Source organism: Natrix helvetica (assembly GCF_964273705.1).
Source record: "Natrix helvetica genome assembly, chromosome: 15".
Lineage (NCBI taxonomy): Eukaryota > Metazoa > Chordata > Lepidosauria > Squamata > Natricidae > Natrix > Natrix helvetica.
In genome coordinates, this window is record NC_138565.1 from 8,129,929 (window position 1) to 8,143,714 (window position 13,786).

The 13,786-nt window shown below is 47.3% G+C and overlaps 1 protein-coding gene across 1 annotated transcript; it reads left to right on the top strand.

Moving 5' to 3' along the window:
* Window positions 1-1,024: 1,024 nt before the first annotated feature.
* On the top strand, window positions 1,025-12,791 carry LOC309399364 (uncharacterized protein; the record flags this gene model as incomplete). The annotated part of the gene is made up of 4 exons (XM_081967100.1): window positions 1,025-1,255; window positions 6,327-6,378; window positions 6,589-7,560; window positions 12,736-12,791. The coding sequence occupies 4 exons, from the start codon at window positions 1,025-1,027 to the stop codon at window positions 12,789-12,791; spliced, it is 1,311 nt and encodes a 436-aa protein (XP_081823226.1).
* Window positions 12,792-13,786: the final 995 nt, after the last annotated feature.

Below are 13,786 nucleotides of genomic sequence, written 5' to 3' on the forward strand. Positions count from 1 at the left end.
AGCCACCTGTTGCCTACCCCAGGTCACAGGTATCTTTCAAAGCTTCTAGTTTCATATTCTAGCTATGTTGTTTTGGGGGTTTCCTTGTAAGGGAGCTATTCTTGCATTCAACATCCTGGCTAAGTGGTTTCTGACAGGCAAGTTGTTTCCTTCTGTGGAAGCCCAATGATTCAGAAAACAATTGCAAGAGAGTCCAAGGGTCCAGAATGAGAAGTGAGGAAGGCCCAGGGAAGCACCCAGGAAGGTGGACTAAATTATGATTGAGCTTAGGTGTCACGAAGAGTATTCCACAAAAGGAAAATAAGGCAAGGAGAGAAAATACACAGAGGTTCCTAAACTACAAAATGGGGGGAAATACATGATTATTCTGAAATCACTTTTATCTTCTTTCCTTAATGATTTGTCCCCTCAACCCCCCCCCCCCAAATGTTGGCAAAACAACAGCAACAAATATGTGTTTTAACATTTGCAAACTGCCAGGAGTCTCCGGGGATCAGGTGGCCAGGAAATTTAAATAGTATTTATTATAATAGATGGAAGGATGGCTACATTCAATGCTTCCTTCAGGCTGGCAATAGCCATCGCGACCTCGCCCGCCCTTCCTTCCTTCCAGCGGGGAGAGGAAGAGGGTCTTTGTGCCAGGCGGCCAAGAGCACCTGGACTGGGGGTGCTGGTGGGGGAGGTGCAGCTGCAACCCCCCTTCTCCCCCCAGAAGGAAAGGGGGCCACCCGGAGATGCCCACGGGGCTGCTGCAGGCTTAATGGGGGGGGGAGGGACCCGCTCCGGGGAGGCAGACGAAAGACGAGGCCAGCGAAGGAAACCTCCGACCCTTCCCATTGATTGCAGCCCCTATGGGAATCCCCCATGCCCCCGCCCCAATTTCGCCTAGCTGGGCGGAGTGGTGGGGGCAGAGGGGCGGGGCTAGGGAGGAGCTAAGCGAGGGGAAGGACCCAGACGGGAGGAAACCCAGGAAGGCGGCAGCTGCAGAGTCGAACAGGGGGCGTGGTCCCCCGCCTGCCCGCCAATGGGATGGCGTAGAAGCTGCTCCGATTCAAATGACGCGTCCCTGCAGGGAAAGCCCTTTCTTCCCCACTTCCTCAATTGGAGCGAGACAGCTGAGCTGCAGGGGGCGGTGCCAGGAGAGGAAGAGGAGGAGCTTGTCCGAAAACGGGACGGAGGCCAGTCTGGCCCTCACTTGGAATCCGATAAGCGACAGAATTTTTGCCGATTCGATTGCGCATGCGGCCTCGTGCAGGTAGGGCGCAGGGGACGTCGGGAGTCGCAGTCCGGGAGGGTCCTCCTCAGAAGGGAGGCCTGTGAGGGAGGGGAGGCTCGAGGGAGGCTTCAGCCTGGGTCTCCCTGTGGGGAAAAGGACGGACGCCTCTCCCCCCCTCCCTCCCCCTCCCTCCCTCCCTCCCTCTCTCTCTCTCTCTCTCTCTCTCTCTCTCACCCCTGCGGGAGGACGGAGGAGCCCGCATTGTGACTCCTCCCCTCGCTCCTTACTTAGTTTCTGGGCTCCTCCCCCCATTTGGCTCCGCCCCCATTTGGCTCCTCCCCTGCATTCCTGGCTCTTCCCATCCGCTCCCTTCCACCCTCCGCAGCTCTTCCTACCCCCCCCCCCCTTTCCATTAAGCTCTGCAGTGTTTTGTTGTGGCAGAATCTGTTCCAGGCAGGCTGGAATTCCTTTTCCTGGACTGGATCTCTGGAGGAGAAATGAGGCCAGAAGTTCAAAACTCGGGGAGAGAATTTCTGCCTCCTCAAACGTCTCACCATCCTTTCTCTGGAGGCCTTTGGGTGAAGGAGGCTTCAGCCCCAGGCAGAAATAATGGAGGGAGCTCACCTGGGATGATGGAACAAAACACAACATGGCAACCGAAAAGGAATTCAATGGGAGGTTGACCCGAGGATGTATAAATGAGTCTTAGTGGAGCCTCCCTAGAAAGGGGCAGTCTACATGCAACAATGTCTTCTATGAGAAATGGGCAGCTTGAGCGATTTGTCTCCTTGCCTCCTACAGACATTTTGCCTCACATTGTTGCAGGTAGAAAAGGTGGAGCAGGGGAGGTTTGATAGGCACCTGTCATCTCCTTTCGAATTCTGATGGCTTTATGACATCATCCATGCAGCCTAAGCTGCCAGTTACTCTCAGTTGTCAGAGTGAAGATGCCACCCAAGAGGTTGGTCAGTCTTCAGAGGGGCTCCTGGGCTCTGGGGAAGCTTCCCTCTATTTGTAGCCCATTTATCAGAGTTGTATTCCAAATCTTCAACTCAATTTCTGCTCTCAGGAAAGGGGAGGTGGGTGAAGATGTGCTCCAGAGAACACCCAGCTCCCTTCCTTCTTCCTTTTAATTAGTCCTTGATCGTTTTTAATCATATGGGATTGTTGCTTCTAAAGCCAGGCGCTCCCAGTTTGGTGCGGAGCTGAAAAGAGATGAATTTCCTCCACTTTGGGAGACTTTTACCTTTCTTTTTTTTTCAATTTTATTAACAAACATATAAAATACACACACATAAAACTTAGACGTAGAACACATTTACACAATGCAATACAAACAGGAGCTTCCTCTTCTTTCTAATAGCAATTATCAATCGATAGCGCTCACCTTATTATATTTCCATTCAATTGTATTTCATTTGAGTTTCACCATTCTTAACTTTCTTATTTTACTCATAACTATTATTTTTGAGTTTTGTTACATTCCTTCATTGATTCTTGTTTCTTTCCTCCATCCACCTATACCATTTATCCCATATCTGGTAGAATTCTGATTCTTCTTTTCCCTGAATTCTTTAGTTAGTTTGCCCATTTCAGCACAGTCCATAACCTTTCTTATTATTTCATCTTCACTTGGAGTTAGTTTGTTTTTCCATTTCTGGGCAAAGGCAATCCTTGCTGCCGTAATTATATGTAGTATTAAATACTGAATTTCTTTTTTGTATTTCGCAGACATTATTCCTAATAAAAAAATTTCAGGTTTCCATTCTATTTTAACCCCCGTTATTGCCTCCAGCCAATTTTTGATCTTTTTCCAAATTTTTTTAGCCTCATCACAGGTCCACCATAAATGGTAATATGTTCCGTGTATCGATTCGCATTTCCAACATTTTGGGGAGGTATTTGTTGATATTTTAGCTAACCTTGTTGGTGCCAGGCGCCATCTATAAAACATTTTGTATTGGTTTTCCTTGTATGCAACTGAGAGTGTCATTTTTAAGTTTGTTCCCCAAAATTTTTCCCATTTGTCTAATTCAATATTATTTCCAAAGTTCTGCTCCCATTTTATCATTTGTTCTTTCACAATTTCATCTTCCATTTTATATATTCTCCCTATCATCTTTCTGTCTGAGGTTCGAATAATTTTATCCAATTTGTGTGGTTCTGTTTCGATATCATATAATTTAGTATCTTTATTGTATTTAGTTTTGATTTGACGGTAAGTTAGCCAGTCAACTTTCATGTTCTGTTCTGCCAATTCTTCAATTGTTTTTAAGTTTCCCTATCTATCAATTAAGTCTCTATATCTTAGCATTTTGTTCAAATCTATAAAATTTGGACAGGTCATCCTTTCTGTCGGTGATAGCCAATTTGGAATTTTCACATAGCGTTTTTTTTTAATTTGGAGCCATTTTTGCAATAATGCTCTTCTAATTAAATGATTTTGAAAGTATTTGTGTGTTTTATTTTTATCATCCCATAGGAATGTATGCCAGCCTGGTTGCAAATCATGGCCTTCCAAGGTCAAAATTCTTTTATTCTTTAGCTCTATCCAATCCTTCACCCATGTTATTGACACTGCTGATGCGCATAGATCCCAATTTGGTAATGCTAAACCTCCCCTCTCCTTGCTGTCTTGCATTGACTTTAGTTTAATCCTTGGTTTTCGTCCCTGCCAAATAAACCTAGCGGTTATTTTGTTTAATTCTTGAAAGAATTTTTTACCAGGATTAAAAGGTGCGGCTTGCAACAGGAATAAGATTCTTGGTAAAATATTCATTTTAATTGTCGCTATACATCCCATGAGTGATAGTTGAATATTTTTCCAATTTTCTAAATCTTTCTTTATTTGTATCACTAATTTATTATAATTATCATCATTAATTGTGGAACATTTTGCCGACACCCAGATCCCCAAGTATTTCACTTTCTTAGTTATTTGCATTCTAGTTATTACTTCCCGTTCCTCTTCTTGTTTTTTTGTCATGTTCTTGGTTATCATTTTTGCTTTGTTTTTATTGATCTTTAGTCCTGCCACTTTGCCATATTCTACTAATTTTTGAATTAATTTCAGTCTGGATTCTAATGAGTCCTCTACAACAAATACTAAGTCATCGGCATAGGCTTGGGCCTTATATTCTTCATTTTTGAGTCCCTCTCAAATCCTAATTGAAGTAAGTGTTCCGTGGTTGAATCTAAGGCTAATTTGGCCATTATTGTTGTGGGTGTGAAAGAGCTGCTCCCTGTCATTGTTTGATACCATCTATTTTTTGTGGGTTTTGCAAATGTCCATACGGTGTAAGACCACCTCCAGATACCTGAAACTCTTTGTCAGTTGGATTCCCTCAATGGTCCCCTTGTCTTCCAGCAGAAACCCTCTCTAAGGCCAACAAAGGTTTGTGAGATACCAGCCATATTCTCAAAGGGCCTGTATCTTTTTAGCCTTAAACACCTGGCTTTTCTCCAGGTGCTGGGAGATCAGACAAAGAGAAGTTGGATGGATTGACGCCAATCTTTTAACAAGTCTCAGTGCCATGCAGGCGCCCTCTGGCTCATTACAAGGCATCTTTACTGTGATAACTGACAGTAACTTGTCGGTTTCGCCTGCAGGGATGAGATCATAAAGCCACCAGAATTCTGTAAGTGGTAACAGGCCTCCCGTGGCATCCTACCAAAGGTCACCTGCTCCACCTTTTACAAGTACACCAATGTCAAGAAATTGTGTGCAGGAGGTGACCAAATCAATCACTGAATTTCCCCATTTCTCACAAAAGGCAGATTTTTGTATGTAGACTGCCTCTGTCAAGGGAAGCTCCACTATCAATGTAGCTCTGGATGAACTTCCCATCGCATACCCTTTCTTTTGCCATGCTCTTTTGTGTTTTGTTCCATCATCCCAGGTTATCTCCGTCCATGATTTCTGCTTAGGTGAGACACTGTCTCCTGCATCCCAAAGTAATCCGGCAAACCAGGACAGAAAAAAAACTCTCTTCCTTGAAGAACTTCTTCCACAACCAAATACTGCATAGCTTAGTGAAGCTGAACCCCCCAAGGCACACGACCCTCTTCTGGTCCAATTCCAAATGTTGAGGAGTCCAGCCGTTAAAGGGACCCAGAAAGAAATCAACTTGGGTCATATTGAAATGGCTTGATTTCCTGTTTCCTTTTCCCCACAATAATGGATTGGAATGAGAGGAAATTCACTAGCAGGAACCATTGGCAGGAGATTCTCCTCCTTAGGTCCTCTTTAAGTGGAGACGGTCTCCTTTTGTGCAAGAATTCCACATTCTTCTATCTAGACCAAGAAGACTTTCCCTGCATCAAATAGAAGCCATGTCGTTGCTATTTAAAAACACACTTGAGTACATATGGAGAGTTTATTTATTTCTTTGGATTCTGCCTTTGTTATTTCTGCAAATGAGACAGTGAAGATGTGGAAGAAAAGGAAGGAGACTATTTGGAGCTCAGGGTTGGACTGAGGGGTCTTTGGAGCACTCTGAGACCCTCCCCCTTCCAGCCACGGGGACCCCTCCCTCCTCTCTTCCCCCAACAACAACCCTGTAAGGTGGGCTGCACCGAAAGAGCGTCCCTTGCTTTCTCCTGCTGTGCCTCCATCATAGGAGCCCTCTGGCTTCCCTTTATAGGAGGCTATAAGGTCTACGCCCCAGAAGAGCCCCCAACCTCCCCCGGCCACAATAGGGAGGAAAGAGGGGGGGAAGGACCCCAGAGATCAGTGTGAGCCCTCCGCCCCCACCTCCGCGGGGAACCATAGCAACCATCGACACCGCGCAGGCGCCATTTGGCTTGTTGAAGGAAGGCGGGCGCCCATTGGTCGCTCAGGGGAGGGCGGCGATTGGCAGGAGGACTGCTTGGGACCGGTCTCTGCAAAGGAACAGGCGGAACTTCAGGGGAAGAAAGGGCGTGAAGCCTCCACTTCCGGAAACTAAACGGGCAACGAGGGAGCTTCATGAATCGGCAACAGAGGAGCCCGGATGACGCAGGGGAAGCTGGGAGTCGCAGTCCGGGAGCGTCTTTTTCGGAAGTGGAGGCTGCGGGAAATAGGACGCAGCCGTAACCCGCCTCTCTCTCTCTCTCTCTCTCCCCCCTGCAGGAGGACGGAAGGATCCGCAGGGGGAAGGAAGTGCGCATGCGTACTGGTGCAGGTAGGACGCAGGGGACGCCGGGTGTTGCAGTCCAGGAAGTTCCCCGGGAGAAGGGAGACCTGTGAGCAAGGAGAGGCCGGGCGCCCGAGGTCTGGTCTGACGGGGAGACGCTGGGCGAGAGACCCGTGGGAGGCGGAGGCTTCGACCTGGGCCTCCCCTGCAGGTAACGGGGCACAGCCGTGATCCGCTCTCTCTCTCTCCCCCCTGCAGGAAGACGAAGGAGCCTGTCGGGGGAAGGAAGGAAGCGCCGCCTGAGAGCAGGGGATCCCTGTGTGGCTTCCCCGGGAGACGGCATGGAAAGGCAGGGAGGCTCCAGGGCTGCAGGAGGGATGAGCCCAGGGGGATCCCAGAAAAGGCGGCTGCCTGGAGGGCGATGCGGGGACCAGGAAACGGGCGGAGACTCTGAGATGGTCCTGGAGGGCGGAGGGTCCTTCGGAACACCCCGGAATCCCCAAAGGATCCAGGAGGAAGGAAGGGAATATCAGTGCCCAGAATGTGAAAAATCCTTCAAGAGTAATGGAAATCTTCAAAGACACCAAAGGATCCACACGGGAGAAAAACCTCATGAATGCCTGGAGTGTGAAAAGAGCTTCAGTCAGAGGAGCAGCCTTGATAAACATCAAAGAATCCACACAGGAGAAAAACCTCATAAATGCTTTGAATGTGCAAAGAGCTTCAGTGACAGGAGCGACCTTTATACACATCACAGGATCCACACAGGAGAAAAACCTCATAAATGCCTGGAATGCGGAAAGAGCTTCAGTCGGAGGAGCAGCCTTTATAGACACCAAAGGATCCACACAGGAGAAAAACCTCATAAATGTCTGGAGTGTGGAAAGAGCTTCAGTCGGAGGAGCAGCCTTTATATACACCAAAGGATCCACACAGGAGAAAAACCTCATAAATGCCTGGAGTGTGGAAAGAGCTTCAGGGAGCGGAGCAGCCTCTATAAACATAAAAGGATCCACACAGGAGAAAAACCTCATAAATGCCTGGAGTGTGGAAAGATCTTCAGTCAGAGGAGCAGCCTTTATACACATCAAAGGATCCACACAGGAGAAAAACCTCATAAATGCCTGGAGTGTGGAAAGAGCTTCAATCAGAGGAGCTACCTTTATAAACATCAAAGGATCCACATAGGAGAAAAACCTCATAAATGTCTGGAATGTGGAAAGATCTTCAGTCAGAGGAGCCACCTTTTTACACATCAAAGGATCCACACAGAAAAACCTCATAAATGCCTGGAGTGTGGAAAGAGCTTCAATCAGAGGAGCCACCTTTATTCACATCAAAGGATCCACACAGGAGAAAAACCTCATAAATGCCTGGAATGTGGAAAGAGCTTCACTTCTAGCAGCGACCTTTATAAACATCAAAGGATCCACACAGGAGAAAAACCTCATAAATGCCTGGAATGTGGAAAGAGCTTCAGTCAGAGGAGCAGCCTTTATACACATCAAAGGATCCACACAGGAGAAAAACCTCATAAATGCCTGGAGTGTGGAAAGAGCTTCAGTCGGAGGAGCAGCCTTTATACACATCAAAGGATCCACACAGGAGAAAAACCTCATAAATGCCTGGAGTGTGGAAAGAGCTTCAGTCGGAGGAGCAGCCTTTATAAACATCAAAGGATCCACACAGGAGAAAAACCTCATAAATGCCTGGAGTGTGGAAAGAGCTTCAATCAGAGGAGCAGTCTTTATACACATCAAAGGATCCACACAGGAGAAAAACCTCATAAATGCCTGGAGTGTGGAAAGAGCTTCAGTTCTAGCAGCGACCTTTATAAACATCAAAGGATCCACACAGGAGAAAAACCGCATAAATGCCTGGAGTGTGGAAAGAGCTTCAGGGAGCGGAGCAGCCTCTATAAACATAAAACGATCCACACAGGAGAAAAACCTCATAAATGCCTGGAGTGTGGAAAGAGCTTCAGTCGGAGGAGCAGCCTTTTTAGACATCAAAGGATCCACACAGGAGAAAAACCTCATAAATACCTGGAGTGTGGAAAGAGCTTCAATCAGAGGAGCAGTCTTTATACACATCAAAGGATCCACACAGGAGAAAAACCTCATAAATGCCTGGAGTGTGGAAACAGCTTCAGTCGGAGGAGCCACCTTTATAGACATCAAAGGATCCACTGGAGAGAGAAACCGAATATATGCCTGGAGGACGGAGGGTCCTTGGGGAGACCCTGCATTTCCCAAAAGGATCCAGGGGGGAGAAGAGAAATATCAGTGCCCGGAATGTGAAAAATCTTACAAAACTAATGGACATCTTCAAAAACGTCTAACAATCCACACAGAAGAAAAACCTCATAAATGCCTGGATTGTGGAAAGAGCTTCAATCAGAGGAGCAGTCTCTATAAACATCAAAGGATCCACACAGGAGAAAAACCGCATAAATATGTGGAGTGGGGAAAGAGCTTCAGTCAAAGTGGAAGTCTAGATATTCATCAAAGAATTCACATAGGAGAAAAACCATATGAATGTCTTCAGTGTGGAAAGAGCTTCACTAGTACTTCACACCTCTGTCAACATCAAAGAATCCACACAGGAGAAAAACCAAATAAATGCCTTGAGTGTGGAACATGTTTCAGTAGTAGAGGAAGTCTGTATGGACCTCATTCACACAGGAGAAAAACCACATAAATGCTACTCTGTTGCCAAAAGTATTCACTCACGTGCCTTTACTCGCATATGAACTTACTATGACGTCCCATTCCTAATCCATAGGGTTCAATATGACGTTGGTCCACCCTTGGCAGCTATAACAGCTTCAACTCTTCTGGGAAGGTTCTCCACTAGGTTCAGGAATGTGTTTATGGGAATTTTTGACCATTCTTCCAGAAGCGCATTTGTGAGGTCACACACTGATGTTGGACGAGTTTACGTGGGCTACCATTTCGTGGTTGAGTTTCTGTCATTCCCAAACATTTCCATGTTCTTATAATACAGCTGAATGTTGACTGTGGAATATTTAGGAGCGAGGAAATTTCACGACTGCATTTGTTGCACAGGTGGCATCCATTCACAGTTCCACGCTGGAATTCACTGAGCTCCTGAAAGCGACCCATTCTTTCACAATGTTTGTAAAAACAGTCTGTATGCCAAGGTACTTGATTTTATACACCTGTGGCCATGGAAGCGATTGGAACACCTCCTGATTCTGATTATTTGGATGGGTGAGCGAATACTTTTGGCTATATAGTGTATACTGAGCATAGAAAGCTCCATCGACACCAAAGAATTCACGTGGGAGAAAAATGATAAACATGCCTGAGTGTGAGAGGATCTTCAGTCACAGTCTGTATTTAACGCATTGAATTCAATCGCATATTCGATTTGGCCAAGTGTGAATAGACAGGCTAGGAATTTCTCTCGAGTGCACAAGCTCTCAGTGTACCTACAAAGCAACAGAATAAGGACATTCATGATAATAATTGTAATAATTCCAATTGGGGGGTGGGTGAGTAAAGAAGATATTAAGAAGGGTAAATAATAACTGCCAAATACGGGACTGTCAGGCTGAATAACAAAGAAGGTTTTCAATTGTACATGCTGTTTCAACCTCCTGAAATTGTACTTTTTCAGAACAGACTTAGGTTCACTCATGATGCCGTTTCCCATGTGAATGTTCTTTTAATGCAATGCTCATTTCAGTTGTCATGCTTAATATTATGAGATGTTACTGTCCATGTCTTTGGTGTAAATGCAACTTAGCAGGAAGATTTCTTCCATGCAATCAACTCTCTTTTTCTACTGTATGGAGTATGAAATGAAACCCAATTTTTTCTCCTGGATTCCCTATTTTCATTGATGGAAATCTCTTTGCTACAATCCTCTAATAAATTGCCTTTAAATAATCATCCCACTCAGATCCTGATTGAAGCAAGTGTTCCCTGGTTGAATCTAAGGCTAATTTGGCCTTTATTCTTGTGGGTGTGAAAGAGCTTCTCCCTATTATTGTTTGATACAATCTATTCCAGTGATGGCGAACCTATGGCACCTGTGCCACAGGTGACACGTGGAGCCATTTTTCAGGGCACGCAAGGCGCTGCCCTTTGAGCTGACCAGCGCACATGCGCATGCAGGCAAGGTGACTTTCACCATTTTTTAAAGCCATTTTTTCGCCTTACCCAGGCACCAGAGGCTTTATAGGAGCCTGGGAAGGGCGAAAAGATCCCCCCTGCCCCCCCAGAGGCCTTCCGGAGGCTTCATGAGCTTTCCTGAAGCCTCGGGAGCTCAAAAAAACAGCCCTACAGGCAAACCAGAAATTCCGGAACTAACTTCCGGTTTGCTTGGAGGTTCATTTTGACTGCTCCGGAGGCTTCAGAGAAGCGTTCTGAAGGTCCCTGAAGCCTCCGGAGGGCTTCTGGGGATGTGGGGGAGGCTGTTTTCGCCCTCCCCAGGCTCCTATAAAGCCTCTGGAGCCTGGGGAGGGTGAAAAAAGCATGCAAAAAATTGAGGTGCGCCAGTAGTGCGCGCATGCACACTGGGGGGGGGTCACGCATTGCATTATGGGTGCGGCATGCCCACACACGACCCCCCTGCGCCCCCCAAATGTGGGTTTTGCAAATGTCCATACCATGTAATACCAACTCCAGATACCTGAAACTCTTGTCAGTTGGATTCCCTGAATGGTCAACTCTCTTTTTCTATTTTTTCTACTTTAGGGAGTATAAAATGAAACCCAGTTTTGTCTCCGGGATTCCCTCTTTTCATTGATGGAAATCTCTTTGCTACAATCCTGTAATAAATTGCCTTTAAATAATCATCCCACTCAGATCCTAATTGAAGCAAGTGTTCCCTGGTTGGATCTAAGGCTAATTTGGCCTTTATTGTTGTGGGTGTGAAAGAGCTTCTCCCTGTCATTGTTTGATACCATCTTTTCTATGTGGGTTTTGCAAATGTCCATACGGTGTAAGACCACCTCCAGATACCTGAAACTCTTTGTCAGTTGGATTCCCTCAATGGTCCCCTTGTCTTCCAGCAGAAACCCTCTCTAAGGCCAACAAAGGTTTGTGAGATACCAGCCATATTCTCAAAGGACCTCTATCCTTTTAGTCTTAAACACCTGGCTTTTCTCCAGGCGCTGGGAGATCAGACAAAGAGAAATTGGCATGGATTGACGCCAATCTTTTAACAACCCTTTTAACAAGCCTCAGTGCCATGCAGGCGCCCTCTGGCTCATTAGAAGGCATCTTTACTGTGATAACTGACAGTAACTGTCAGTTTAGCCTGCATGGATGAGATCATAAAGCCACCAGAATTCTGTAAGTGATGACAGGCCTCCCGTGGCATCCTACCAAAGGTCACCTGCTCCACCTTTTATACATATACCAATATCAAGCGAATGTTTTAGGAGGTGAAAAAAGCAATCAATAAAGTTGCCCATTTCAATTTACATTGTATGGCGGGGGGGGGGGGTGAAAAGGGGGAAAATCTGTTTGTACAAAACTCTTTTAATAAAAATAAATAAATAAAGTTGCCCATTTCTCACAAAAGGCAGATTTTTGTATGTAGACTGCCTCCGTCAAGGGAAGCTCCACTATTAATGTAGCTCTGGAAGAACTTCCCATCGCATTCCCTTTCTTTTGACATGCTCTTTTGTGTTTTCTTCCATCATCCCAGGTGAGCTCCCTCCATTATTTCTGCTTAGGTGAGACACTGTCTCCTGCATCCCAAAGTAATCAGGCAAACCAGGACAGAAAAAAACCCTCTCTTTCTTGAACAACTTCTTCCACAACCAAATACTGCATAGCTTAATGAAGCTGAACCCTCCAAGGCACACGACCCTCTTCTGGTCCAATTCCAAATGTTGAGGAGTCCAGCAGTTAAAGGGACCCAGAAAGAAATCAACTTGGGTCATGTTGAAATGGATTGATTTCCTGTTTCCTTTTCCCTACAATAATGGATTAGAATGAGAGGAAATTCACTAGCAGGAAACATTGGCAGGAGATTCTCCTCCTTAGGTCCTCTTTAAGTGGAGACGGTCTCCTTTTGTGCAAGAATTCCACATTCTTCTATCTAGAAAGAAGAATTTCCCTGCATCAAATAGAGGCCATGTCGTTGCTATTTAAAAACACACTTGAGTACATATGGAGAGTTTATTTCTTTGGATTCTGCCTTTGTTATTTCTGCAAATGAGGCGGAGAAGAAGATGTGGAAGAAAAGAGACTATTTGGAGCTCAGGGTTGTACTGAGGGGTCTTTGGAGCCCTCTGTGCCCCTCCCCCTTCCAGCCACGGGGACCCCTCCCTCCTCTCTTCCCCCAACAACAACCCTGTGAGGTGGGCTGGATCTTGCTTTTTCCCCCTGTGCCTCCATCACTGGACTCTCTGGCTTCCCTTTATAGGCGGCTACAAGGTCTCCGCCCCCAGAAGAGACCCTGACCTCCCCCGGCCTCAATAGGGGGCAAAGAGGGGGGGAGAAGTACCCCAAAGATCAAAGGGAGCCCTCCGCCCCCACCTCCAAGGGGAACCATAGCAACCATCAACACCGCGCAGGCGCCATCTGGCTTGTTAAAGGAAGGCGGGCGCCCATTGGTCGCTCAGGGGAGGGTGGCGATTGGCAGGAGGACTGCTTGGGACCGGTCTCTGCAAAGGAACAGGCGGAACTTCTGGGGAAGAAAGGGCATGAAGCCTCCACTTCCGGATGCAAAACGGGCAACTAGGGAGCTTCACGAATTGGCGACAGAGGAGCCCGGATAACGCAGGGGATGCTGGGAGTCGCAGTCTGGGAGCGTCTTTTCCGGAAGTGGAGGCTGCGGGAAAGGGGAGGTAGCCGTCACCCGCCTCTCTCTCTCTCTCTCTCTCTCTCCCCCCCTGCAGGAGGACGGAAGGATCCGGAGGGGGAAGGAAGTGCGCAGGCGAACTGATGCAGGTAGGGCGCAGGGGACGCCGGGAGTTGCAGTCCAGAAAGTTCCCCTGGAGAAGGGAGACCTGTGAGCAAGGAGAGGACGGGCGCCCGAGGTCTGGTCTGACGGGGAGACGCTGGGCGGGAGACCCGTGGGAGGCGGAGGCTTCGGCCTGGGCCTCCCCTGCAGGGAACGGGACACAGCCGTGATCCGCCTCTCTCTCTCTCTCCCCTGCAGGAAGACGAAGGAAGCGCCGCCCGAGAGCAGGGGATCCCTGTGCGGCTTCCCCGGGAGACGGCGTGGAAAGGCAGGGAGGCTCCAGGGCTGCAGGAGGGATGAGCCCAGGGGGATCCCAGAAAAGGCGGCTGCCTGGAGGGCGATGCGGGGAACAGGAAACGGGCGGAGACTCTGAGATGGTCCTGGAGGGCGGAGGGTCCTTCGGAAGACGCTGGAATCCCCAAAGGATCCAGGAGGAAGGAAGGGAATATCAGTGCCTAGAATGTGAAAAATCCTTCAAGAGAAATGGAAATCTTCAAAGACACCAAAGGAT